The sequence below is a fragment of the Microcebus murinus genome, chromosome 5 (genome assembly GCF_040939455.1).
Source record: "Microcebus murinus isolate Inina chromosome 5, M.murinus_Inina_mat1.0, whole genome shotgun sequence".
In the NCBI taxonomy this organism is placed as follows: Eukaryota; Metazoa; Chordata; class Mammalia; order Primates; family Cheirogaleidae; genus Microcebus; species Microcebus murinus.
This window is the reverse complement of record NC_134108.1, coordinates 100,602,813-100,629,262: the sequence shown is the minus strand read 5'-3', so window position 1 is coordinate 100,629,262 and position 26,450 is coordinate 100,602,813. Positions and strand designations below refer to the sequence as shown.

General features: G+C 55.2%; 2 protein-coding genes across 5 annotated transcripts; both read left to right on the top strand.

Annotated features, from left to right (window-relative positions):
* Nucleotides 1-2,488: 2,488 nt before the first annotated feature.
* MYMX (myomixer, myoblast fusion factor) lies at nt 2,489-2,763 on the top strand. The gene has a single exon (XM_020287005.2). The coding sequence runs from the start codon at nt 2,489-2,491 to the stop codon at nt 2,741-2,743; it is 255 nt and encodes an 84-aa protein (XP_020142594.1). The 3' UTR covers nt 2,744-2,763.
* Nucleotides 2,764-4,289: 1,526 nt separating this feature from the next.
* Nucleotides 4,290-20,234, top strand: SLC29A1 (solute carrier family 29 member 1 (Augustine blood group)). 4 transcript variants are annotated; one of them, XM_012743366.3, is made up of 13 exons: nt 4,290-4,486; nt 11,160-11,239; nt 13,268-13,349; nt 13,469-13,671; nt 13,770-13,909; nt 14,197-14,331; nt 14,417-14,514; nt 14,659-14,737; nt 15,175-15,299; nt 15,547-15,655; nt 15,907-15,992; nt 16,362-16,561; nt 16,937-20,234. In XM_012743366.3, the coding sequence occupies exons 1-13, from the start codon at nt 4,463-4,465 to the stop codon at nt 17,046-17,048; spliced, it is 1,473 nt and encodes a 490-aa protein (XP_012598820.1). In that variant the 5' UTR covers nt 4,290-4,462; the 3' UTR covers nt 17,049-20,234. The 4 variants fall into 4 exon arrangements, with proteins under 4 accessions (XP_012598820.1, XP_012598818.1, XP_012598824.1 ...); XM_012743364.3 differs by lacking the exon at nt 4,290-4,486 and adding an exon at nt 7,318-7,444; XM_012743370.3 differs by lacking the exon at nt 4,290-4,486 and adding an exon at nt 7,497-7,582.
* Nucleotides 20,235-26,450: the final 6,216 nt, after the last annotated feature.

Genomic DNA, 26,450 nt, shown 5'->3' with positions numbered 1-26,450 from the left:
CTCCAGCTCCTCTTCCCTGCTTCCTCTGGGTAGAAGTGGGACAGGCCTTTTTGATCTTGTAAGTTTTCTTTCTTTAAGGTCTTTGCTGATGGTACTGATGATGATGTTAATGGCAACTGGAGGTGGGGATGGTGGAAAAAATGATCATGTTCCCAAGGCTTTGAATTTTTTTTTTTTTTTTTTTTTTTTGAGACAGTGTCTCACTCTATTGCCCGGGCTAGAGTGCTGTGGTGTCAGCCTAGCTCACAGCAACCTCAAACTCCTAGGCTCAAGCAATCCTTCTGCCTCAGCCTCCCAAGTAGCTGGGACAACAGGCATGTGCCACCATGCCCAGCTAATTATTTTCTATATATTTTTATCTGGCCAATTAATTTCTTTCTATTTTTTAGTAGAGATAGTCTCGCTCTTGCTCAGACTGGTTTCAAACTCCTGACCTTGAGCGATCCTCCCGCCTCAGCTTCCCAGAGTGCTAGGATTACAGGTGTGAGCCACCACACCCAGCCCCAAGGCTTTGAAGTTTACAAAACACTTCATAGTCATTTTCTCATCTGAGTCCAGCAAGGAATTATACCCATTTTGTGAAGTAGGAGAATGCAGTATTTAAAAAAACAAAATAAAACCCAGGCTGGAAACCTAGATAAACCTGGCTACCTCACAGAATTTCATTTCATCTGAGGAGGGAGAAGTAGGTAAGGAAGATCCTGAAGTGTGCACCCCTCTTCCTGCTGGAATGAGAATGCCACCCAGCTGTGTCCAACTGCAGACTGTGCCTCCATGTCTCTGTCCTCAGAGAGGGCCCACAAGGGCCTGCCTGGGTCCTGGTCTCCCTGCATCAGCCGCTCTGAGCATGCCTGGTGCTCAGATGTGTGTGTGGGCTGCTTCCGAGGTTTGGGCAAGTGGGTCTCATACACTGTCGCATTCCAATCACTCCTTCCATTTACTCCCAGTTTTTGAGTTAACGGAGGAGGGAAGGGGGCCTAGAAGAGTCAATATGCTTAAGGCAACACAGTTAATTAGAAAGTGCAGTCTGTAGCTCTCTGGGAGGCCGAGGTGGGCGGATTGCTCAAGGTCAGGAGTTCGAAACCAGCCTGAGCAAGAGCGAGACCCCGTCTCTACTATAAATAGAAAGAAATTAATTGGCCAACTAACATATATATAGAAAAAATCAGCTGGGCATGGTGGCGCATGCCTGTAGTCCCAGCTACTCGGGAGGCTGAGGTAGCAGGATTGCTTGAGCCCAGGAGTTTGAGGTTGCTGTGAGCTAGGCTGACACCATGGCACTCACTCTAGCCTGGGCAACAAAGAGAGACTCTGTCTCCAAAAAAAAAAAAAAAAGAAAGAAAGTGCAGTCTGGGTTCCAACTCTGAGGTCTGTACCCAGCAAGGGAAACCTGGCATATGTTCCATCCCCCCTCCCAGACTAGAAGAGGGAGCCAGCCCAGCTGCCCCCTGCCCTCAATATACCAGGTGCCAGAATGCAGCTGTCTCTTCATTGTTCCCCCAACCAGACCCGGGCAAGCTGCAATTGGTGGGCTGAGCTGGGTGGGGCTACCCTGTGCTGTATGCAGTGAGGCTATCTTCACTACAGGCAAATTCAGCCAGAGATTGATTCTGAGCAGCGGTTGATTCTGACGGGTGAGAGATGATGGGTCGGGTGAGGGGAGGGCAGGGAGAGTCAGGTCAGGAGGGATCAAGAACCCCCAGAAGGCCAGGCGCGGTGGCTCACACCTGTAATCCTAGCCCTCTGGGAGGCCAAGACAGGGGGATTGCTCGAGATCAGGAGTTCAAGACCATCCTGAGCAAGATCGAGACACCGTCTCTACTAAAAATGGAAAGAAATTAATTGGCCAACTAAAAATATATAGAAAAAGTTAGCCGGGCATGGTGGCGCATGCCTGTAGTCCCAGCTACTTGGGAGGCTGAGGCAGGAGGATTGCTTGAGCCCAGGAGTTTGAGGTTGCTGTGAGCTAGGCTGACACCATGGCACTCTATCCTGGGCAACAGAGTGACACTCTGTCTCAAAACAAGAAAAAAAGAAAAGAACCCCCAGAAGAAAAATTCAAATTGCGTGGGGAAGAACTCCTGCCAGATTGAGGGAGAAGGGTTAGGGAATCCTAGGTGGACAGAGGAGGACAAGGAGGCAAGAGGAGGGGAGGATTAGAGGATGAGAAAGTCCAGGGCACAGGAGCAGCTGAGGAAGCTGGGAATGTCAGGCTGCAGGTGGTCCCCCCTCCTGCTTTACTCTTGCCTTCTCAGCCTCCCCATCTGTGCTGTGCTGAGAACCCTCCTGCTCCAGCTACCTTGCCAAGAGAAAAGGATTCACGAAAGCAAAAATGACCCATGAATTGAGTTCTGGGGAGTATGAAGTTGTGAACTGATGGGAGGGGGAATTCCTGCCCAACTCGTGTCTTTGCCAGGTGAGGCGGGAACAGGAAGTGCAAGCCTAAAGCCTGGGTCGCCTACACAGGCACTGACCCACTGACCCCACCATGCCCGCGCCGCTGCTCCCGCTGCTGCTGCGAGTGCTGCTGTCCCGCCTGCTGCTGCCCGCTGCCCGCCTGGCCCGCCAGTACCTCCTGCCCCTGCTGCGCCGATTGGCCCGCCGCCTGGGCTCCCAGGACATGCGAGAGGCTTTGCTGGGCTGTCTGCTGTTCATTCTCAGCCAGCGACACCCGCCGGACGCTGGGGAGGCCTCCAGAGTGGACCGCCTGGAGAGGAAGGAGAGGTTAGGCCCCCAAAAGTGAGGCCATGAGTCCTGCCAGCATCCATCAAAATGCTTTCTGGAGCAGGACAGTCCTGGCACCAGCACTGACCTCAGCCTGCCCAGTGGGCAGAAGATATAGTGGGGGCTGTGGGGCTGTGCATGAGAGGGGACTGACCCAGAATGTCTCCCCGCTCCCAGCAGAAATGTCTTTCTGGAAGGATGCCGAGCACCTAGCAGAAAACTGATCATTGCTCCTCCCTCTTTCCCCCAAGACCTCTTCTAATCACCTCTGGCCTCAGGGGGAGGGGACCTGACCTCTCCCCAACCCCTGCTAATGGTGACATCAAGGTCCAGTGAAGGACAATGCTTAACCTAGGGACAAGTGACAATTTAGCTGAGAGATGAAAATTGAATCCAGAGAGGGTCTTCCAGACTCAGGACCTACCTTAAAATAAGACCTTGGTTCCCTATGGAGGCAGACCTGTCCCCAGAGTTCTGCACTCAGCAAGTGCTCAATAAATATTTGTTAATTTGAGTTCTCTGGAAGCTTTTGAAAGTCTAATCACTCAGATTCCTGCCTCGCAAGACGGTCTGTTTGTTTTGGTCTGAGGAAGCTGGTGGGGGGTGGGCCGGGAGGAGACGACAACTTCAAGCCTTTCTTTTGCTACCAATTCCATTGTAGGTCTGTTCTCACAGCCTGGAAGTTGTTTCTAGTGCTTTGCTTCAGTCTGTATGTCACGCTGTGACCCAGTAAGGTCTTGAGTCTGTCTCCAAGAAAGATTGGCTGGCAATAGGGAGGAAGTAGGGAGGGAGTAGGAAGTAGGCAGTAGGGGGGAAAAGGTCCTGGAGTCAGTTTGGAGACTTCTCAGCTAGTGGTGGTGGGAAGAGGGAGATTTGTTTGCCAAGGGACTCTGTGGGCAGCCCCTCTGGGAGGCAGTGCCCCAAGAGACATTCCACCCTAGAAGAGGTCTGAGGTGGGTGAGTCACCCAAAGGATTCCTGTCATCATTTCCTCTTGCCCAAAGGGAGGTACCTCAGGGGTTAAATAAGCGTCGTTAGACACATTTGCATCCCAGCCTCCGGGTAATTTGCTTATTGTTCCCGGGCATTAATGCTCCCTCCTAGATTGAGTCCTGGCCTTTATCGATCTAGGGTCAGGGGAAAATAGTGAGGAATATAGAGACCTGTCCGGACCCCATCTCCTCCCCACACCTGTCAGAAGCCAGGGCTGGGCTAAGAAGTGAGACCAGAGCTCTGCGCCCCCATCCCAGCCTTGTGTGACACCCCGCAACCCACCTCCTATCTGCTTCCTTCTGGAGTCCTCAAAAGCCAGTGCACGTGCTCGCCCTTCTCGGGAAGGCGACCTGAGAGCGGAGGCGAAATGAAGGGGTTCTGAGTCCCTGGGCCCCTAACTGCGACCCACTCCGTGGTCTCGGGTGCCCAAAGGCACCTGCCGCGCCGGCCGCCCTGCCCAGGCCCGACGGGCCCCTCCCACTGGGCCTGCCCTGGCCTCGCTTCCCGCCCGCTGCCTGGAGCGCTCCCCGCCCCCGAGTCGCGAGCGGCGCCTGGCCGGACAGAGCCGGCCGCGGAGCGCGGGGAGGGCCCGGGATCGCCCGTTGCGGCCATTCTCCCGCCCGGCGGCAGGGACCGGTCAGGCCCGGCGCGGGCTGCGCTCTCCGGCCATGGCTACGGCCCCAGCCCGGAGGTGAGGAGGGAGAGAGGCCAGCCCGGGAATTGCCCCATCCCCCGCCCCAGTCCGGATGCCGGCTCCAAAGTCTCAGCAGGTGCGCGGGGCTGGGGCCCCGGGGAAGGGCCTGGCGGGGTGGGGGCGGGGCCTGCGCGGTTCTCACGCTGCCCGGCGGGGCCCGCTGGCCGTGTAGGGGGACTTACTCGGGTAGAGTTTATCAGTGGGGCCGGAGTCTGCGGTTTCTGGAGGAGGGGATAGTTTTCTGGGACTTTGAAAGCCTGCAGTTAGATAACTGCCTCCCCTCTCCCCCAACCCCCTCCAGCCCAACACCACCTTACAGATGTCCCCAAGATTAGAGACCTGCCGAGAGCAGAGGCTGGGGGTAGTGGGCAGACGTCTGGGAAATTAAGCTAGACGACCAAGCCCAGACCTAGTGAACAAAGATTTAAATCTTCTTGAACCTTGATCCTGTACCTACCCTGTGTACACACTTGCCTTTATTTAAAATTTTGATGTTTTGTTCATCATAGATTCTTCTCATTAACTTTGATTTTTAGACATTGCATTAAAATTTATCTTGGTTACTGCATTTTTTGGCGCCCCCTTAAATTTTGCACCTCTTTAAATTTTGAGCCTCAACCAGTGCCTCACTGGCCTCTTCCCTAGTCCCAGCCCTGCCCTGGAGCCATGGCAATATAGTCACAAACACAACTGAGAACATAGACGGTGCTGGTGACAGACCTCCAGGCCAGCAAACACTTGAGCAAACACATGGCTTGTTGGTGACAGCTGAAAAGACACAGGCCTGAAGAGGGATAAGACTGCGTGTGAGGCATGCGTGGGGTCTGCAAAGGAGAGGAGGGAGGGCAAGCCACAAACCCAAATAGGGTAGAGAGTAGGGGTGCAGCTGGACCAGCCTTCCCCACCCCACCCCACTCCTGTGACAGGGACCTGAGGGAGCCCAGGGAGAGAGAGTGCCCTAAGACTGGGCAGAGGGTGAAGAGGACTGGCAGGGTTTAGCTAGAAAAACTCTGGGCAAGGCTGAGTTGGGGCTCTGGGGGCTGTCCAGCAGAGGGCCCTGGCACCCAGCAACCGCCTCTGCCTAGGGAGGCAGCTCCGGAGGGGTGTGGGTTCTGGCTGGGGGCCCAGGCAGGGTGTGCGCCAGATGGGCTTCTCTCCAACAATAATGGCCCTGGCTGTTGCCATCTGCTGAGCCCCGCCAGGCCCCAGCAGGGGAGGCGGGGGAGGAACCAACTTTCTCCATTCTGGCCTGGGACCCTCACCACTTCCCTCCGGTTTCCTTCCATTTCCAGCCCTGTCTGCACACAACTGTAGCCACTGACCACCAGCCTGGCCATGTCTGGCAGATCTGTCTGACAACTATGCCTGCCACCCCCACAGGCTCAGAGAGGGGGAAAGGAAGGTGGGAAGAGAAGCAGGGGCCAAGGAAGAGGGGAGAGGAGGGCTTGGAGAGGAAGAGAGAGAGACTGGACAAACATGAGGGCAGGAATCAGGGGGTTGTGGACAGACATGAAACCACTCTCAAACCATGGGGCAGCTCCTAGAAAAATATTGTCTTCCTGCCCTCTGTCTGGTTTAGGGCTGGGGAGTTAGATGTTTGTCATTTCTGTGGAACATGGAGCCAGAAGGCTGGGGACACCCTCTCTGCCTCTCTGAAGCAGCTTAGGGAGAGCCCAGGTACCCTAAGTGAAAGGTTATTTCTCCCCTCAGGGCCCAGTCTGTTTCTCTGGGGAGAGGGTGTGACTCTACTTATGCCTATGGGGCTAATTGTTAATCAGTGTCTATTGCTAATTGTTAATCAGTGTCTATAGCTTCTGGAGGGGACAGGCCTCTGGGTAGTTTGGGGTGAGGTGGGCAGCCTGGACTGGATTTTCTCTCTTCAGAGAGAGAATCACTAGCCTTCAAATCGTCCTCTGGCACTGGGTGCTGCTGTAGGGGCAGTGAGTGACCCCCACCCCACCCCATTTACTGCCCAACAAAAACGAGAGTCCTTCCTGGTCCCTTGGAGGTACATGACAGACCACCTCCTCAGCACGCCCACCCGCTTCCTCCTCAGCTAGTGGAGGATGTAGCGCTCTTTGAGGCTTCCGCCTCTGAGGAGTACCTTCTGGCTGGGACAATGGGATTCACTCAGGATGCAAGTCTGTTCCTGGCTGTTTCTCTTCCTATTCCCAACTGTGCCTCAGTTTTCCAAAGTGCTGGATTTAGAAAGGGTGACTCATGAGGAGGCTACAGGGCTGTGCCTCTACGCCCTCTTCACACACACACCGCCGGCCACACATGCCTTCCAAGTCAGAGTTGTGGGTGGTGTAGCGCTTGTGTGTCTGTGGCCAGGTTTGTATGTGTCAGAGGTGGGAAGCCCACCATGCAGGTCACAGAACGGTTAAGTTGGAGGGATCCCAACAGGAAATGCGGTTGGGGGGCTGGGGAGGGGGACAGAGGCAGTGTTGAAGTAAAAGAAAAGGAGGGGGTCTGAAGGAAGAAGGTGGCATTGAAAGGAGGGCGCTGGAAAAATAGGCGCAGTGTGAAGGAAGTGGAGTGGGCGGGGTTTGGGAAGGATAACGGAACATCTGAGATGGAGTGTGGATAGGGGACGTCCGGGCCTGTCTGAGCAGAGGGTTTGTGGACGCGAGAGTCCCGAGACGCATTCTGTATCAGTGTGCGTAACCCGGCGCGCAGGAGACTAGGGGTACCCACTGTGGGTCTGTGCCTCTTTAGCCCCATGTGCCCCACATGACGGACAGGCTCTGGGGTGTCAGCGTGCAAAGACGTGCTGTCTACAGAAATAGGAACGCGAACTGGCGGCCCCTAGGGGCGCAGGGTCTCGGCGGGTGAGCCCCAGAGCACAGAGCGCTGTGCGAGTGGCAGGGGCGGGCCGGGGGCGGGGCTGGGGGCGGGCCGGCGTTGGGGGAAATGGTGGCGGGCGCTGGGCCCGGGAGGGCCCAGCCGAGGGTGGGTTTGAATGTGCTCAGGCGGGCGCGGAAAGCTGCCGGCAGAGCGCGCCAATCTCGGCGAAGGAGTCCTTCTCCAGCAGGTGCCCAGGGCAGGGAGGCTGGGGGGTTGGGGGCCTGGGGAGGTGGGGACGGCCTGGGCAGAAGACGCCACTCCCTGCTTGCCACGAGGGAAGGGAGGCCGGGCCTGACAGCTCCGCGGCCTTGAGAGAGGACGCCAGGTGGGTCACTGGCTTCCCGCGCGCGCGGAGCGTGCGGCGCCGCACAGCACGTGGCGTGCACCGGCTGGGGGGGCCTGGGGACCCTGCGCGGACAGGACCCGAGCAGGGCGTAGGCAGCCTGCTTCCCCGCCTGAAACCCGCTGTAGTCACGCTAACCTCCGCAGGAGGCTGGCGAGTGGACGGTTAATCCCGATCGATCTAGTTGTTGGTACAGGGGAGGGGCTGCGCCGCCGACCGCGCTGGGTGAGGGGGATGGGGTGAGGGGTGAGGATGGAGGGACGCGAATGGAGGTGGAGGAGCTGTCTCTTTTAACCCCCGGCTGTTACTGGCCACACTCGTGTCGCTGGCTTCTCCTCCCTGGGCGCGTCCTAATTTACTCATTTACTATGATTGTGAGTGAGTGAAAGGAGAAAGACACATAAACCCAGGTTTTCTTACCAGAGGAGAGCAGTAGGGGGTGAAGGCTGGTTACACCTCTGTCCCTTACCCCTGTCCGGGCTCTCTCTCCAACCCTGTGGCCTTTGCCTACTCCTCTCACTAACCTCCAGACCGCCCAGCTTGTCCTGCCTGTGTAAGCTCTCTGTGCTAGCAAGTGTGTGATGGGGAGGAGGTGGGGTGTCTTATGCAGGACAGTCATGCCAGGTATAAAAATATTAAAAGAAAATCAAAGTCTCAGTCCCCCCCCTCCCCTAACTCCTTATACAAAAGGGAAGGTAAAAGCCTCAGACACTTGGGAAGAACTGGCCCCACAGCTCATCCTTTAAGGAAATTCCTTGCTAACCTCCCATAAACAAGGATATGCAAATTGTACCTATATCTAGCACCTAAAACTAAAGCCTATCAAATTCCACACCAATCATGAATTACAAGTTTATCTTACAGGTAACACAGACTAGGAATGATGTTGGCCCCCACCACATTTTTTCCCCTTTAGTTGGAGCAGAGTCCCTCCACCCCCACCTCCCAGTTTCCAGGGCTAGCTGGGAGAAGCAGCCTTTATACCTCCCTGCCCAACCTAGAAGGAGCCTAGAGTGAGCTGTATGTTGACTTTGAATCCTGGCTCCCTCACTCACTAGGCTCTATGACCTTAGGCACGTGAGTCAACCTCTCTGAACCTCAGCCAGCCCTATCTGTTCAGTGGCAGCGATCTAGTACTAGTTGTGAGGAAAAGAGGAGGATCTGCAGGTAGTGGCTGGCCTCATATGGAATCCTGGGGAGTGGAGAATTTGATGCTACCACAAGGGTGTCCAGAAGCTGGGTTGCATGAGAGGTGTTGGGAACCTGGGAATAGGGTGGTGCTCAATTTGGTGGCTGCTTTCAGGGCCCCACCTTGGCAGGCCAGGGTGTGCCTGGAGGGATACTAGATTCTCTGAGCTGCTATCAGATCCCTGGGTGCTGCTGGGCAAAGGCAGACAGGAACAAAACATCTAGGCTGGCCAGCCAAGTGTTAGGATGTGGGCAGGAGGACGGGGCTGCCTATGGAGTTAAAGTGTGCTCAGGACTGGGGTAGGGAGTGCTGAGAGCAGAAAGCAGGGGTGTAGCTGGGAGGAGGGCAGAAATAAATTCTTCTTCTCTAAATAAGGCTAAGGCAGTTTTACCCAGGGGAAGGGGAGCTATACCCCCACGCCAGTCTCCCATCTGGTTTGAAGCTGCACCTGCTCTTAACTGCCAGGAACCTTGCCTGGGGCTGGGGGGCAGGGCACAGGGTGTGCTGAGGTGAGAAGCTGGTGGGGGGATGCCCTCCCTACTACCTACTAGAAAACCTGAGACCTGGGCCTTTTCTCCCCCACTCCCCACCCCAGTGGGGCCCTATCGCCTCCACCCCTCTAGAAAATATAAATACTGTTGTTTATCACTGGGTCCTGTTGCCTAGAACAGTGCCTAGCTGTCATGCAGAGGTCCTCAGCAAGTATTTGTTGAGAGGATGATTGGAAGGATCCTATGCCTCCATCTGGAGGTGTGTGGGTCTGTTCCTCCCCTCTCTGCCCTACAACCCAGGTGTGGGCTGGGGGGCTGAGGAAGATGTTTGGAGAGTCTGGACTTTACCCTGGGAGGAGTGGAAAAGTCCATTGAGGGTCTGCAGGGTGGCCAGCTGCATTTGTTTGTCTCAGGGCAGGGCCTGGTGCCTGGACAGCACCTGGAGGCTATTGCCTCAGCTCCCCTGCTGAGCCTCCTTGTTCTCTTATCTCCCAGAGCAGGCTACCTACGGGTGGCCTTTTATCTCCTGGCTGGCTGTACTTCTGCTTCTTCACTTGTGAGGTTCTCAGAATGGGGCCCCAAGAAACTAAGGGACTCTCTCCTGATGTACCCTGTGCCACCATTTTCATTCTGGACCCTCACCCAGGAGCCCGCACACAAGTCTTGCTGCCTGAACCTGGACTAGGAGCACCTCCTAGAGACTGCCCAGGCCCCCTCTGCTCTGACCCTTCTGTGGGCGAGTCTGGGGGTCCGGTGAGTGCCTACAGGAGGGCGGGGAAGCCTGTTCTCATGGCCCAGACAGCGAGACCTGGTCCCAGAGCTAGACCCTCGTGTGGGGAATGTGCCAGTGCATGTCTGCCTGGCTTCCCGTGCCAGCCACCGGGAAAGCTATTCAATCTGCTGGTGCCAGGGAGCCTCCCCCAACACAGGTGGGGAGCAGAGAGGGACGCTGAGGCTGCAGGCTAGGAGCTCTGAGACTACGCAGTTAGAGCCTGTGTCCTCCACTCCTCCAATCCTCCCCTCAAGGTCACTCTCAGAAAGGGGAAGAGGACAGGGACCTGGGGCTGACACAGAGAGGAGCAAAGGGGGAACCGGGTGACCCTGGGGCCAGGACTGGGGGCAGTGACCACGCTGGACTGTGGCAGGGGCTATTTCCCCACTCCCATTGTGAAATACTTGCCTAGAAAACTGGCTTGCAACTAGGAAGCCACTGGGCAGTGGCTGGGAAGAAAGGTTAAGTGCCACTGGCAGAGAGGCTGGGGTGTGTGTGCCCCTAGGAAGGGACATGCTTTCCAGAGCCCACCCAAGCCATGAATCTAGGGGCTCCCCAGGGAGGGTGGAGAGGCCTGTCTGCCTTGGCCTCAGTCATCATCCCTGTAGTGCCTGCTCCTGCAGGTCTGTTTGGTTCCTTCTTCCTCTGCTCCCTCTTACCCTCTGCTCTGTCTCCACTTTGTTTCTCTCCTTCCATTGTCATCACTGTCCCTGACCGCTGTCATCCTCTTCCCTGCCGCCTTTGACTGTCTTTCCCTCCCTCTCAATCATGCTTCCTCCTCCTTCCCTCCCGCTCTCCACCCGCCTGTTTCCCAGCTTATAAACTGCTTCGGCTGCTGGATAAAAATAGCAGTGGCAGCGGCCAGGCCGGGAGCCAGGTAGAGCCTGAGCAGGCAGGGGGGCCCAGCGGGACAGGTCTGCAGGGCCAGGGGGCCGGCGGGGGGATCAAGTTGAGTGGTCCTGAGGGGCAGGGTCTAGAGGGGGTCCTGCTGGACTCTTCAGCTTGCCTGCTCTGCCTGCCCTGCCCCCTCTACCCCCCAAGAGTCAAAGGAGGCCTGTGGGGACACAGGGCCAAGACGGAGCCTCACACTGCTTCTGCCCCCAGCAGGTACCAGAGGGAGAGAGCTATCAACCAGGCAAAGCTGAGAACACCATCGCCATGACAACCAGTCACCAGCCTCAGGACAGGTAAGGGAGGGGGCCTGGGCTGTGGATTCAGGGAATGGGTTTCCAGGGGCTGGGTGTGGTGTCCCTTGGAATTTGGAGTTACTGTGAGTGAGGTCTGCATCTGGGGTGTGACCGTGCATGCCTCCGCTGGGTGCTGGCTCGGGCGTTTGTGGGGAGGGCCAGGTGGGTGGGCAGCAGCCCTTCCCTGGCCTGTCAGTGTTTCCACTGTTGCTCTCCAGCCAGTCAGCAGCTTCTGGCTCTCTCGCCACCACTGTGGGGAGACACTTGGCAGCACCTCTCATTCCAGAGCACATCTGGCAGAACTGCCCGGGGGCCTCTACCTTAGATGACCTCGGCCCACCCTGGTCCTTGATCTAACCTTCCTCTCACTTCCCCACCTCTGGAGCCAGAACACCCTCAAGTTAGACTTGCAGTTATGATCGTGAATGTGTGTTTTGGAAAAAGAGGCGGTAGCATGATTTAAATTTCTCCTAGGGGTCTGGGACCCAAGAGAGTTGAGGAGATTATGCCTGGAAGTTCCAAAATGCCTTCCGTGTGTCAGACTCTGTCCTTCCCTCCAACGCGGGCCCCCAACCCCTCACATCCCCTCTGCCCACCCCACCTCCCTCCTGTGCCAAAGGCTGTGAGACTAGGCCACTCCTGCCTGTGAGGCCAGGAGCACTTTGCTCCATCTCCCTGGGACCATTTCCCCACCTGTGAAATAGAGGTAAGAGTATCCATTCACAGGGGTTTATCTGCAGGGGGAGAGAATTTAGGAGGCCCAGTAAGTGCTGACCCAGGTGGTTCACTGCCTCCCCTCTCCTGATCCCAGGCCGCCCGTCCCAGCCTCGCCTCTCCTAGGCAGCTCCCTGAAGCCCTCCCATCTCCATCCACCCGGTCATACTGCTTGCTCACTCCCCAGCCCCCACCCCCCCAAGCATCTGTCCTGTGTGCCCTTGGCTGGGAGTTTTTCCCTCCATCTGGGCCTCTGAACCAAGACTTTAGCTTCTCTACTTCAGGGGGAGTGTGCATGTGCAGAACGTGGGGCTGCGGTCGTAACAGCTCAGACCTGCCCGCCTGGGGTGCCCGCCAGGCCCTCCCCGTGTGAGGCCTGCTAGTGGTCCAGGCCCCCCACTCTGTCCGGACCTGTCTCCTCACCGCCTGGGGCTTTCTCCTGCCTTCTCTGAAGGAAGCTGGTGCTGGCTGTGAGGGGGGCATGGCAGACACATCTGGAGATCTTGATGGGAGGCTGGGGTTCCTAAGCTTGCAGGCAAGGCCTTCCTGGGGGAAGCTGGCCTGTCCCAGACAGGTCTTGAGGTGTAGGGACTGGCCATCGCCCTGGCCAAAGCTGGGCAGCCCTTGTTTACCGCTCTGGGGCTCAGATGGCGTCCAGTGGCCCCATACCTCCTGGCCTGCCCTGGGTGGTATGACCTACAAAACCAGTTCTCTGTGGGCCAGGAGAAAATAGCTTTAGGTCCCTCACTTCCCAGCTGCCCTGAGGCACCCTGCCTGCCTGCCTGCCCCTTCTAGATCCAGAATGGTCTGAGAGTTCAACCTCAGAGTCCTCCTCAGGGAACCACAGAGTCCCTGCCCAGACTGCATAATCACTTCCAGCCTGCCGAGTGGGGGTGGAAGTTACTTGTTGTCTGTTTTTTCACAAAGCCGCCCACCCCCAGCCCATTAGCAGGGTTTCCAGAACCATCTCCGGATGTGTGGGTCACACTGGTTCCCAGCCTGCAGGGTCCCCAAGGGCCTTCCAGGACTGAGAACCAGGGTCCTGTTAGCCATGCCATTCTGTGACCCCAGCCCCCTGCCTGAGTTTCAGCTGACCCTTTGTGGTCTGTGTGCCCTTTCCCCTATCCCAGGACAGCCCCCCACCCCACTCACCCCCTAAGAGACGCAGGCACATGGACACAAACACAGATGCCTTGTGCCCTGGGACAGCGGGAGAGACTGACAGCCAGGGAGGGACGGAGCTTCCCCAGGACCAATCTGGGAAGGGGGTGGGATGGTGGGTCACTGTCACTTGGCCCCTCTTTCCTCTCCCAGATACAAAGCTGTCTGGCTTATCTTCTTCATGCTGGGTCTGGGGACGCTGCTCCCTTGGAATTTTTTCATGACGGCCACTCAGGTGAGACTGGAGGGACAGGGCTCCGGGGGGTCCTTGTCCACTGGGCATTCCGGTCCCTGAGTGTGTACCTGCAGGCCCAGGGAGAGAGATTTTAACACTCCTGTCTGCAATCCACACAGTATTTCACAAACCGCCTGGACATGTCCCAGAATGTGTCCTTGGTCACTGCCAGACTGAGCAAAGACATCCAGGCCTCGGCTGCCCCCACAACAGCCTCGCCAGCCCGGAACTCCCTCAGTGCCCTCTTCAACAATGTCATGACCATATGTGCCATGCTGCCCCTGCTGCTCTTCACCTGCCTCAACTCCTTCCTACATCAGAGGTGAGCACCTGGCCCCAGCCCAGCCTGACCCTCGCTGCCTCCTGCACCTCCTGGGCTGGGCCCCGGGTTTGCCCACACCTCTCGGCCTTTCCTGGCAGGATCCCCCAGTCGGTGCGGATCCTGGGCAGCCTGGTGGCCATCCTGCTGGTGTTCCTGATCACTGCCATCCTGGTGAAGGTGCAGATGGATGCGCTGCCATTCTTCATCGTCACCATGGTCAAGATCATGCTCATTAACTGTAAGCCAGGAGGGGGCCTGTAGGCTGAGACTCCCACACACCCCTGCCCTTCTTTCAGACCTGCCATCAGCCTGGGGGGGTGCTCATCCCTCCCCCGTCCAAGGGAGTGGATGCTGGGGGGAGGGGGGCACTTGGGATTCAGAGGTCTGAGCAGGCCTGGACCAGGGTTGGGAGGTATAGAAGAAGGGGCAGCTCAGTGTCAAGACTCACTGGGAATGAAGCAGGAGTTACAGGGACCCCCGATTTCTGGCCCCAACTCCCTGCTGATGCCCACCATGTTCCCCCAGCATTTGGTGCCATCCTGCAGGGCAGCCTGTTCGGACTGGCTGGCCTCCTGCCTGCCAGCTACACGGCCCCCATCATGAGTGGCCAGGGCCTAGCAGGCTTCTTCGCCTCGGTGGCCATGATCTGCGCCATTGCCAGTAAGTCCTGCTGTCCATCTGCCAGTGCCCTGGTGGTGGTGGGGGAGGGGATGGGGCCTGTCTCTGATCACTGACACCACCCCAGGTGGCTCGGAGCTGTCAGAAAGTGCCTTCGGCTACTTTATCACAGCCTGTGTCGTTATCATTTTGACCATCATCTGTTACCTGGGCCTGCCCCGGCTGGTGAGCAAATTGGGGGAGCTGGGGTTTGGGGTCCCAGAGGTCTGGGGTTCCAGACCAAGGGTGTTCAGAGGCTGAAACCTGGGGGAGGCAGGAATTCTGAAGATTCTGCCTCTGAATCCACCTCCCATCTCCCTTACTTGATAGGAATTCTACCGCTACTACCAGCAGCTCAAGCTCGAAGGGCCTGGGGAGCAGGAAACCAAGCTGGACCTCATTAGCAAAGGTCTGCAGAGCCTGAGGAAGCTGTGGTGGGGACAGCACGCCAGGAGGGGGGGCAGTGTGAGCGAAAAGGACAAGAACAAGTGTACTGTTTTACCTGGCAGCCCTGAGCCAGAGGACAGGGGGACCAGGGATGGGGTAAAGGGGCAACAGGAAATAAGTACTGGGTAAGGTAAAATGGGGGTAGATCCTGGATGACCTTGAATATTAGAGGCATTTGGACTGAAGGTGGTGGGAGGCAAGTTCAGATTCTTGGGCAGGAAGCAACATGACCTGAGGCTCTTGGGAGAGGTCAGGCAAACGGGTCTCTAGGTGTGGGGACTTGAAGGGGAGCATTAGGGTATGGACTGGCAAAGGAGGTGTCCACCTCCAACTAATCCCAGCCCTTTTTGGGAATGTTTGTGTCATCTCCTGTTGCTTTGTCTTCCCCACAACTTGAAGGTTCTTCCACAACCTGCCACCCCCCGGGAGAGGAGCCAAGAACAGGCAAAGAGGAGTCCGGGGTTTCAGCCTCCAACACTGGGCCCACCAACAATAGCCACTGTATCAGAGCCATCCTCAAAAATGTACGTAGAGCAGGGTGTCCTACCCTCTACCCCACACCCTCTTGGTCTCCTTTTGTTCTTTCCCCCCTGCCACCCATCTCCTCCCTTTCAGACTTGAGACAGTCACTCTCCTGCATTCTTTCATGTGTGTGTGTGCGTGTATGTGTGTGTGTGTGAGAGAGACAGGGGCGGGGATTCTTGGTTCTTTGATGTCCAGCCACCGTGAAAACACAGGGACCTGGGTGAATCCCCTTCCCCTTCTCTCCAGATCTCAGTCCTGGCCTTCTCTGTCTGCTTCATCTTCACTATCACCATTGGGATGTTTCCCGCTGTGACTGTTGAGGTCAAGTCCAGCATCGCGGGCACCAGCGCCTGGGGTGAGGATGCCACAGGTTCCCAGGATGGAGACAGACAGGATCTTGAGCCGGGCTGGGAGTAGGGGTGAGAGGGAGCCTGGGTTACCTTCTCCCTAGCTAGACTTTCCTGGGTCCATTTGCCCTTCCCTGGGCTGGAAGCATCTTCTCCATTTTACTATTGGGGAAGCTGAGGCCCAGTGAGGGTCAGGGTTGCTAGATCTGTCTCTTGGGGCTGGATAACCATCCCCTAATCTAATCTCCTCCTCTCCCAGAAAACTACTTCATTCCTGTGTCCTGCTTCTTGACTTTCAATATCTTTGACTGGCTGGGCCGGAGCCTCACCACTGTATTCATGTGGGTAAGTGGAGGAAGGGCTCACTAGGTCCCTGGGGGAGGGGAGAGTCCAGCCTGAGACCCAGAAAGTATGGTGGTAAGCGCACCATTTTTTGCCAAGTTGAGACATGACTTATGTATAGTTAGGTGTACAAGTCTTAGGTATACAATGTAATGAATATATGTATTTGCATGCACACCCAGTTCAAGATGTAGAATATTTCCAGCATTCCAGAAGGCTTCACTGTGCCCCCCTGCAGTCAGGACTCCTGTAGGAGTAACCAACCAGGCTTTGAGGTTTCTTTCGGGTCCCGAGGGGCCCCAGATGGAGCCCTGGGGGCCTGGCTGTGCCCTGGGGACCAGCCGGGGCTGAAACACTGCCTGATACCCACAGCCTGGGAAGGACAGCCGTTGGCTGCCAGGCCTGGTGCTGGCCCGGGTGGTGTTCGTGCCCCTGCTGCTGCTGTGCAACGTCCAGCCCCGCCACTACCTCGCTGTGGTCTTTGAGCACGACGCCTGGTTCATCTTTTTCATGGCCGCCTTTGCCTTCTCCAATGGCTACCTCGCCAGCCTCTGCATGTGCTTTGGGCCCAAGTGAGTGGGGCTGGGCTGGGGAACTTGGTGGCATCGGGCAGGTTCTAGAGCTCTCTCTAGTGGGGGACTCATTTGAAGGAGAGGGCAAAAGGAAAGTCCCTGATTCTGGAGCTGGAGAGGGGCCCCTCGGCTGAGGGCAGGGGTAGGTAGTGGAGGAGTGGGTGCCCAAGCTTACCGAGGTGGAGATGTGGGAGGGGGGCTCTCAGGGGAGGTTGAAAGACGGCCCCCAGTACATGCTCCCCCAGGAGGGAAAAGCCAGGCTGGGGTAGGAAGGTGGGATGGGCTGGTCAGCAGAATAGGTACTCAGGCACACTTCCCCACTCTGGGCTGTGGGGCAGGGGCCATCCTAAGCTAGCTCTGCCCTTCCTCTTTTAGGAAAGTGAAGCCAGCTGAGGCAGAGACAGCAGGAACTATCATGGCCTTCTTTCTCTGTTTGGGCCTGGCGCTGGGGGCTGTCGTCTCCTTCTTGTTCCGGAAGATTGTGTGACCAGGGATGGACAGAAGGACTGCACTGCCTGCCTGCCTCCTCCCCCTTCTTTCTCCTGCCGCGCATGGGCAGGGGTGGTCTGGAGGTTTTCTTTCTCATGGCCTGTGCTGGGCCTGGATGTCCAGGCCCTGGAGAGGCAGCCTCTGCGGATGGACAGTGGGGACATTGTAGGCTCGAGGGTCAGAGTCAAGGGAGGGGCACAGTGCATCTGCTTGGGTTTCTCCACACTTGGCTCTGATCCCTGCTTGAGCGGGGCAGCAGAGGTTCTTGGGCTGAGAGAGACAGAGAGAGTGAGTGAGTGAGTGTGTGTGTGTGTGTGTGTGTGTCTGTCTGTCTGTCTGTCTGCTGCTTGTACCAGGGGTGACTAGGGGTCAGGACTGACCGTTGTGTGGTCTGATCTGGTGTTTCCCCTCTCCCCTTTCTCCCCACGTGCCTCCTTCCCCCACCCCCTCCCTACCCCCGTTCTCTTCATGTGCCCCTCCCAGCTCCCCCTGCCCAGTTCCTACCCATCATGCACCCTGTACAGTTGCTATTTTACTGCCTTTTTTTTATATTTGACAGAAACCAGGTGCCTTCAGAGGCTCTCTAATTAAATGCTTTTTTTTTTCTCCACGGCTCCCCGTGTCCTCTAGCCATAGTTTCATGCCCCAGAGAGGGCAGAGGGCTTGGCAGCCTGAGTCTGGGGGCATGAGCATGACCCAGCTGGGCCTTGGCCAGACCCGGGCCTGGGCTGAGGGCAGGTTGGGGCCTGGGAGGCCTCTTGACCTCAGAGGGGCTGCAGTGCCCCCTGCTGGGGCCACAGGGGAGGGGCAGGCCTGGAACCAGGACGTGGGGACTGTTGGCCCAGACTGGGAAAGGCCAAGTTTTTCTTTGCTGCTTCATTCCTTCTTTCACAGGAGTGGGGATGGAGACAGCTCCCCGTTTTTCCTTTGTCTTCACTGCCAGCCCCTCCACTCTGTCCTCAGCTCAGGAGTGAGCGCTGCAGAACTGGCCAGCGCCTGGCCGTACTCCCACACCACTGGGCAGGAAGGGACTGAGCCTGAGGGTTCTCCCCTACCTGGCACTCTGCCCTGACACCAAAGCTCAGCTTGCCAGACTTCCCGGGGAACAAGGGGCCTATGTGTCCTCATGGTGGAGTCAGACCTTCCCCTTTTCAACCCCAAACTCTGACTTAGGGAGGGTGCAGGTCATGTGGGACTATGGGAGTTTCTCAGTGGGGGGTCCCTACATTGGGACCCACTTCTCAGCATGCCTTCCTGACTGGAGGTGGGAGCAGAGTTCTGCCCCCCCTCCCAGGGGAAGACTCCTCTCAGCCAGGCAGAAGGCTCAGCAGGGGCTGCTCACTGATCCCTGACCGGCAGAGTGCTACTGAGTCGGCACCTTCATCAGGGCTTCCTTTCTCACAGGAGTTCAACTTAATTGAGGGCTTCAGGCCTCATTAAGGGCTGTTAGCACATGTTTAAGGCTCTTTGATGAGCTCTGAGCTAAGTATACCATTGTGCTGGGAACAAGTCCATGTGCTAATTTGTCAGACCAGAGTGTGTATCTGAGGTGGTAGAAAACAAGGTATTCCTTTCCTATCAGGTTCTGTTCCCTGAGGACCCTCCCTCCAGTTAGCAGTGCCCTTTGGCAGTGAATCAAGCTGAAAACACAGCCTGAGGGCTCTTTCTCCTCCTCTGGCCCACAGTCCTCCCTGAGGTCCACATTGTACCCAAACCCTGAGAGCCCTATTGGTGTCCTTCCTCAGCGCCAGATGCCCCTCAGAGATCCTGTATTTCTTCCTCAGGTCCCTACCACTTCCTGCCTGGCCTTTTAGGACTTCTTCCCAGGTCTTCCAATCTGTCACATACATGGGCACCAGAATAATCTGAAAACAAATTTAGAGAGATGCTGGTCCCTGTCCCTGAAGCATGCGTCTGTCTCTCTAAGCATTTCCCCATCCTACACCAGCCAGTTTGTACATTTCTTCTCTGCCCCTCAGAGCTTTCATAACATTGTGACTTATCTTTTTTTTTTAGAGACAGGGTCTCACTCTGTTGCCCAGTCTGGAGTACAGTGGTGTGATCAAAGCTCACTGCAGCCTTGAACTCCTGGGCTCAGGCGATCCTCCTACTTCAGCCTCCCAAGTAGCTCGGATTACAGGTGAACGCCACCATGCTCGACTACTTTTTTGTAGAGATGGGGTCTCACTATGTTGCCCAGGCTAGTTTCAAACTGCTGGCCTTTAAGTGATCCTCCTTCCTCAGTTTCCCAAAGTGCTGGGATTACAGGTGTGAACCATCATGCCCAGCCCATATTCTTATCTTACTCCAGCTATCAGACTGTCATGATTTTGAGGTTAGGGTCTATTTTTTATGCACTTTTTGCCTTTTCAAGCTATGTTATAGCTGGCTCCCAGATGTACTCAGAAAATGTTTGCTTTACTGCATCTGTTTGTCCCAGGGTGGAACTCATCCCTCCTCACAGTCTTCACATGCCTGACTCCAGTGGGGTGGTGGCACTCATTACCTGTGCCCATGGGAGAGAGATGAGAGGTTAAGTAGGTTCCTCTCAAACCCAGCACTGATTTGAAGGAGGAAAAAAAAATTTATGCTACAGTCACTTTCTCCGTTTCTGCACTTAAATTAATGTCAAAGAAAATTACTAGAATATTTTTCGCCTCAAATGGCAAATGCCCCCAAAATTGGTCTCCTTACTTCATTTCCATTCTCCTGACCTCTGTTTTCACCTATAAACTTGAGAGGTGGGTAGGAAAAGCCCCTCCCAGGCCTGCCTAACTGCAGTGGTGGCTCTCAACCACAAGTGGGCGCTCTCTGAGCAACACCACCTTTGGGGGCAGCGGCCTCACCTATAGGACCTCCCCACTTGCCTCCTAGCACTTTGCTTCCTATAAGGTAGGGAGGTCTGAGCATGAGAATCTGCCAGGTATTCCTGACTGCTTTGACTTGCCGATGGTCATCACCTCCTTTCCCTGTGACATTTCTGCTCAAAATAGCTGCTGTCCCTAAGGTGGCTGCCATTGCAATGCAGGAATATCTGTGTTGTTCAATCTTTTATGGTGAAATGTTGGGGCTTAAACACTCTTAAAAAGCTAAGAGTCCCAGTAAAATCAGCAGCTTTCGTGGAAAATAGAAATGAAAGCTCAGGTGTAATCTAGGAATTGGAATAAATTGTTCTGAGTTTAAACTATGATAATTCAAAATGGATGTAAGCAGAGAAATGCAGAATCATTTTAAAGAAATAGCCCTATCCTCTGGCCAGCAGGCCCAGCCTGAAACCTGAGTCTTTACACACACACACACACACACACAGAGGAAGTGGAAGAGTGGCTGTCTGCAGGGATGTCAGCCAGCAGATCTGCCTTGAGACCAGGTTGTCAGTGTCCACCCACACCCTGAGGCTCATCTGGTTCCTGGGACAAGTTGGCAGAGTGTGGAGATGGGCAGATCCCCCCAACCTGCAACTCATCAATGGCCTTCTGTCCTAGCTGGGCTCCTCCAGCCAATCTCAGTATGATCTGGCTTCCTGGTAGGTGCTGGGCGCTGGGAATGTGCTCCCTCAGGCCCTGCCCTGGCAGGCCTAGTGCTCCCTGGAAACAAGCAGGTTGACAGTCTGGTTCCAGACTGCAAGATGAGTGCTAAGTGTGAGTCAGCAGGACCCCCACTAAGGCCTCTGCCCTCTCCCAGACCTTTTGGTGGGGAAGAGACAACCAGTTTGGATTCAGAGTCGTGTATTCCATCTTGGGCCTCCATATACCAGCTATGTGACCCTGGACAAGTCATTCACCCTTTGTGGCCTCAACTCCTCTTCCTTAATACAGGAGGACAATATATGTATAGACTTGAAATTTAGGGCGTCAGTCAGTGTGGGAGAGCCTGGATTGGGGAATCACGTGGCATTCCTAGGACGAGCCTCAGCATGGTGGCATCCCCCCTTAACCTGGGCGATTCGTTGCCCCTTCCCGCCCTTGTTTATTCGCCTCTCCCACTCCTCCAGACCCTGGAAGCTTCGAGAATCAAGTTTCATTTCTCCCATCCCAGCTATTTCCACTGCGGGTCCCTGCCCCCCCCCCCCGGGGACAGCCGAGAACCGCGAGAACGCGGCGCTGCAAGCCCTGGCGGATGGAGCCCGGGAGGAGCCGAGCCCCCGCCCCGCCCCGCGGCGAGGAGGGGAGGATGACGTCACCCGGCTCGCGCGCCCCCTGGCGGAAGCACCGCCCCACTCCGCATCGCAGCCGTGGTGGGTGGGGGCCCAGACTGCGCGTCAGACCAAGTCCACCGCTCCCTGTGTCCCAGTGACCTTGAACAAGGCACTCAGCCTCAAGGTCGCTCCTCTGTAAAGCAAGGACAGTAACATTGGTCCTGCCCCCCGCGCGGGTCTTGAATCTCCGCTCTATGTTCACTGTCTTACCTATATGGTCTCATCCGGGTCCCAGTAACCCTCTAAAGTGCTGACTTGCTATGCTCATTTGACTCCAGAAAACTGAGGCTGAAAGGCTAAATGGTGGAAAAATATTCTGTAACCTGCAAAGTACCAGGTAAATATAAAGCAATCTCTCTCTCTCTCTCTCTCTCTCTCTCTCTCTCTCTCTCTCTCTCTCTCTCTCTCTCTCTCTCTCTCTCTCTCACACACACACACACACACACACACACACACACTCACACAGAGTTACCAAGCAGTGAAGGGGACAGAAAGTTACAGGCATCATGTAGCACCATAAGGCAAGGTGGTCGTCCTTCCTCCCTGGTCACTGAAACATTCCTCTGACTGTCATCTCCTCTTTTCACATCTCCAGGGGGCCTAAGCCTCCCAGGATACTGAACTCTCATCCCATCCTGCCCAGGTGAAACCAGCGAAGCCCTTCCTGGGGTCTAACCCCGGCTCCTCCTGTGTGATTTCCTCACCACCCAGCAGCCCTGTCACAGCCCTACCAATCTGGGTGGGGGTGGGCCAGGCAGGCACTGGGCCCAGTACATGGCCCAGAAATCCAGCCAGTTGGGACCTGCACACTGAAAAACAGTGACTTGTGCCTGAGACAGGACAGGTGGCAGGCAAAACAGTTAAGTAGGTCAGGGTTGTTTGTGGTGCCACCTGCCCTTGTACTTCCTCCGACTATGATCTGCTCTGGGCTGAATCGATTTGGGGTTAAGTTTTACCCTCTTAGTCAAAGGGGACCTTGAACACTGAACTATGCCCAAGACAAAAAGGGATGCCTGGTGGGTGTGATGATGGGATGAAGATAGACATTTTGGACTGGGCTGACAATAGCAGGCAGGACTCAGTCACCCCACTTAGGCCAGTGGTATGAAAAGCAAGACAGTCATTTGTGTATTAATAGAGTAGGTTACTAAAGATGCCCAATTTATAATTCAAGAATGGTTTAGGACAGGCGAGGTGGCTCACGCCTGTAATCCTACCACTCTGGGAGGCCGAGGTGGATTGTTTGAGCTCAGGAGTTTGAGACCAGCCTGAGCAAGAGTGAGACCCCATCTCTACTAAAAAAACAAAAGTAATTAGCTGGACAACTTAAAATATATAGAAAAAATTAGCTGGGCATGGTGGCACATGCCTGTAGTCCCAGCTACTTGGGAGGCTGAGGCAGAAGGATCTCCTGAGCCCAAGAGTTTGAGGTTGCTGTGAGCTAGGCTGAAGCCATGGCATTCTAGCCCAGGCAACAGAGACTGTGTCAAAAAAAAAAAAAAAAAAAGAGTAAATATCATTTTTTAATGGTAAAGTGTTACAAGCTTTCTTTTCGGATCAGGAATGAGGTAAGGATGCCCAGAATCAGTTTCCACTCATCATTGTTCTGCAGGTCCTAGCTGGTATAGTAAAACACGAAATAAAAATACAATAAAAGATACAAAAATTAGAAAAAGGAGAAACCAAACTGTCATTGTTCAGATGATGTGCTTGTACCTAGAAAACACCAAAAAAATTGACAGAAAAATTAAGATTAATAAGGTAGTTTACCAAGTTGCTAGATCAATAAGCAAATATCAGTTGCTTTTCTAACTCTCTGGAAAACAGAAAATGAAAAAACACTTCCATTTGCCATGGCATCAAAAAATAGGCTGGGTGCAGTGGCTCATACCTGTAATCCTAGCACTTTGAGAGGCCGAGGTGGGAGGATTGCTTAAGGTCAGGAGTTCAAGACTAGCCTGAGCAAGAGACCTCATCTTTAAACAAAATGGAAAAACTAGCCGGGAGTGGTGGTACGTGCCTGTAGTCCCAGCTACTACTCAGGAGGCTGAGGTGGGAGGATTGTTTAAACCCAGGAGTTTGAGGTTGCAGTTTGCTATGATGCCACTGCACTCCATCCTGGGCAACAGAGTAAGACCCTGTCTCAAAAACAAACAAATAAATAAACTAACAATAAAGTGAGCAGTTTGTCAACAGAAAAACTCTGTAAAATAATTAGAGAGATTTAAATTTAAAGAGATTTACTCTGAGCCAAATTTGAGGACCATGACCTGGAGCCACTCCCAAGAAGCCTTGAGCAAATGGATTGGCTGTGGCTGGGTTACAGTTTGGTTTTATACATTTCAAGGAGACAGGGGACAGGTAACGTCATCAATCAATATGTGGGAGGCATACATTGGTTTGGCCCTAAAAGGTGTGGGCCATCTTGAAGCGGGCGGGGGCTGGGGGGAGGCCTTACAGGTTATAGGTGGGTTTAAAAATTCTTTGACTGGGCTGGGCGTGGTGGCTCACGCCTGTAATCCTAGCTCTCTGGGAGGCCGAGGCGGGCAGATTGCTCAAGGTCAGGAGTTCAAAACCAGCCTGAGCAAGAGCGAGACCCGTCTCTACTATAAATAGAAAGAAATTAATTGGCCAACTGATATGTATATAAAAAATTAGCCGGGCATGGTGGCGCATGCCTGTAGTCCCAGCTACTCGGGAGGCTGAGGCAGAAGGATCGCTCGAGCCCAGGAGTTTGAGGTTGCTGTGAGCTAGCCTGACGCCACGGCACTCACTCTAGCCTGGACAACAAAGCGAGACTCTGTCTCAAAAAAAAAAAAAAAAAAAATTCTTTGACTGTTTGACTTTATAATTGGTTAAAGACCTGAAGCTTTGTCTAGAGGCTTGGAATATTTTTTATTATAGTTCACAAGTTGTATATGACTTATCTTGTGTCCCAGCGGAATATGAAAACACAGGCAAAGAGATGGAGTCCATGCTGGCTGCGCAGACCTGCCCAACTGTCCAGTGTGTCTGAAAGTGAGGCCCCTTGGCACAGGAGGGCGTCAGTTAAGGGTATTCCCTGTGGAATTCAGAGATCTAAGCCTCAAGGAACTGGGAAGGTCCAGAAAGTGACAGGACACACCTGGCAGGCACTGAGCTTGGGAGAGGCTGCTTGTTCTGGTCTACAGCTATTCCACATGCTCATAACATCCCCAATGTCCAGTTGTTTTATTTATCCATTGGGCCTTTTCTAACTCCCCTCAGCCGCTCCCCTCCATGAACCCCTTCAAAGGGCTCTGCCCAGACTGAGTCTCTGAGCTCCCTGCAACACTTCACTTAGCTTTATCTAGCTCAGGGGTCTGCAAACTTTTTCTGTAAAAGGTAGAAGAGTGAATATTTTAGAGCTTGCAAGCTATATGGTTTCTGTCACAATCATTAACTCTGCCGTGGTATATGACAGAGAAGCAGCCAAAGACAAGATGTAAACAAACAACTATGAGTGATTTCAACAAAACTCCATGCACATTGAAATTCAAATTTCATATAATTTTCACATGTAAAAATAGTATCTTTATCTTGATATTTTTCCCAACTATTATTAATAAAAAGTGTAAAAACCATTCCTAGACCACAGGCCATTTGAAAACGAGCCACAGGCGCACCAGCTGTAGGCCCAGGTTTGTTAATCCCTGCTTCGGCGGGCTACCCTCCAATGCCAGAGGTGGGGCTGGGCCTATGAGGCCTCATCAGTAACAAACGGTATCCTGGGAATACCAGTGGTTGCAAGTGCCGCTGAAAATAAGGATCCTGAAGACTTAGGTTCTAAGCCTGTCTCTGATAACCTTCGTGGCTTCCCTACCCCTTAATGTCAGAACTTAACTAACATGGCATTTGCAGCCCTCTGTGACCTAACCCCTGTCCTCAGGCCCACTTTCAACTCCTGGCGCCATCCTCTGGGGTTCCTAAGCCATGGTCCCTCTTTCGAGCGAGGCTTTGTGCCTTCCATGCTTTTCCCTTTCCTGGGAGTAGTTTTGTGCCAGCCAGAAGGCAAGCAAAGGGGCAGAGTCAGGCCAGACATCGTTGTCTGCAGCTCGCTGGCCAGAAGCATGGCCTAGGAGCTTGGCGCCAGGGCCGAAGGAGAACAACCTCGTTCTAGCGGCCTAGAGGAAGTCGCACATCCGCCACCGTCTGCATGCGCCGTGACAGCTCCTGCCACCCTGCAGCGGTTCCTGGAGACCCTCTCTCTCCAAGACCAAGCAGCTGCAGGAGGGGCGAGCGCAGGAGAACCAGCTTAAGAAACAGCTTGAACAGCGGTCTAAGGAGGGCGCATGTCCCTGTGCTTTGTATACAGGGACTGTACCTCTGGTAGCGTCCCTGTCCCCGCCCTGTTTGCAGGAGGCGCCAGCAGAGCCGCCCCAGCCGCCCGTGTGTCGTGTGATTGATGGGGGAAAGGAGAGGCCAGCCTATTCCTCCCTCTACGCTTCATGTCATCCCCAAAGCAGTGCGGGGCACGCAGGTCCCGCCCGCGGCCGCTCACAGTAAACGGGAGGAGGCAGCCTCCACCCAGCTTCGCCTTGGACCCGGGCGACACCCGCGCTGGCCGAGGCAGCCATAAAGATACTCCCCAGGCGGCACCTGGAGAGGCGGAGCCGGGAGAGGAGGAGGAGGAGGGCGAGGGCGGGACCGCCGAGATAGTCCTGGAAACTGCTGGAAGTATCGCAGTACCGCCGCCTGCGCTCCTTCCGCCGCAGGCCGGCAAAGAGTTCTCCGGCTGCGGAGGCCGGCGCCCCTCCCCGCAGGTGGAGCCGCGGCCTGCGGCGAACCGCCCACTCTTTCCGTGCTCCCGTGAGTCGGCATCTGCGGCCGCCCAGAGTTGGGTCCCCAGTGCTGCACCGTCCCCCGCCGGGACGCGAGATGTGTGGTACAGACTCCAGGGAGAAGATCGGGCCTCGGGTCCCGATGCCTAGCCGCCCCCGCTCTTTTTGGGTGTCCCCGGAGCCCCGGTCTCTTGGGTGTGGGGGCGCCTGCCTCTTAAGCTTTCGGGGAGGTTAGTGGGCGTCCTCGTCCTAAGATCCACCGCTTATGCCCCGTGAGCACTCCCAATCCCTAGTCCTGGTGGGGTCATGGCCTGGACGTGCAGATAGGGGGCTGTGAACACAAGCAAACGTTATGGGAAAGAACCTCTAACGGGTCTTGCGGCAAAGCCAGGCCTCACGCTTG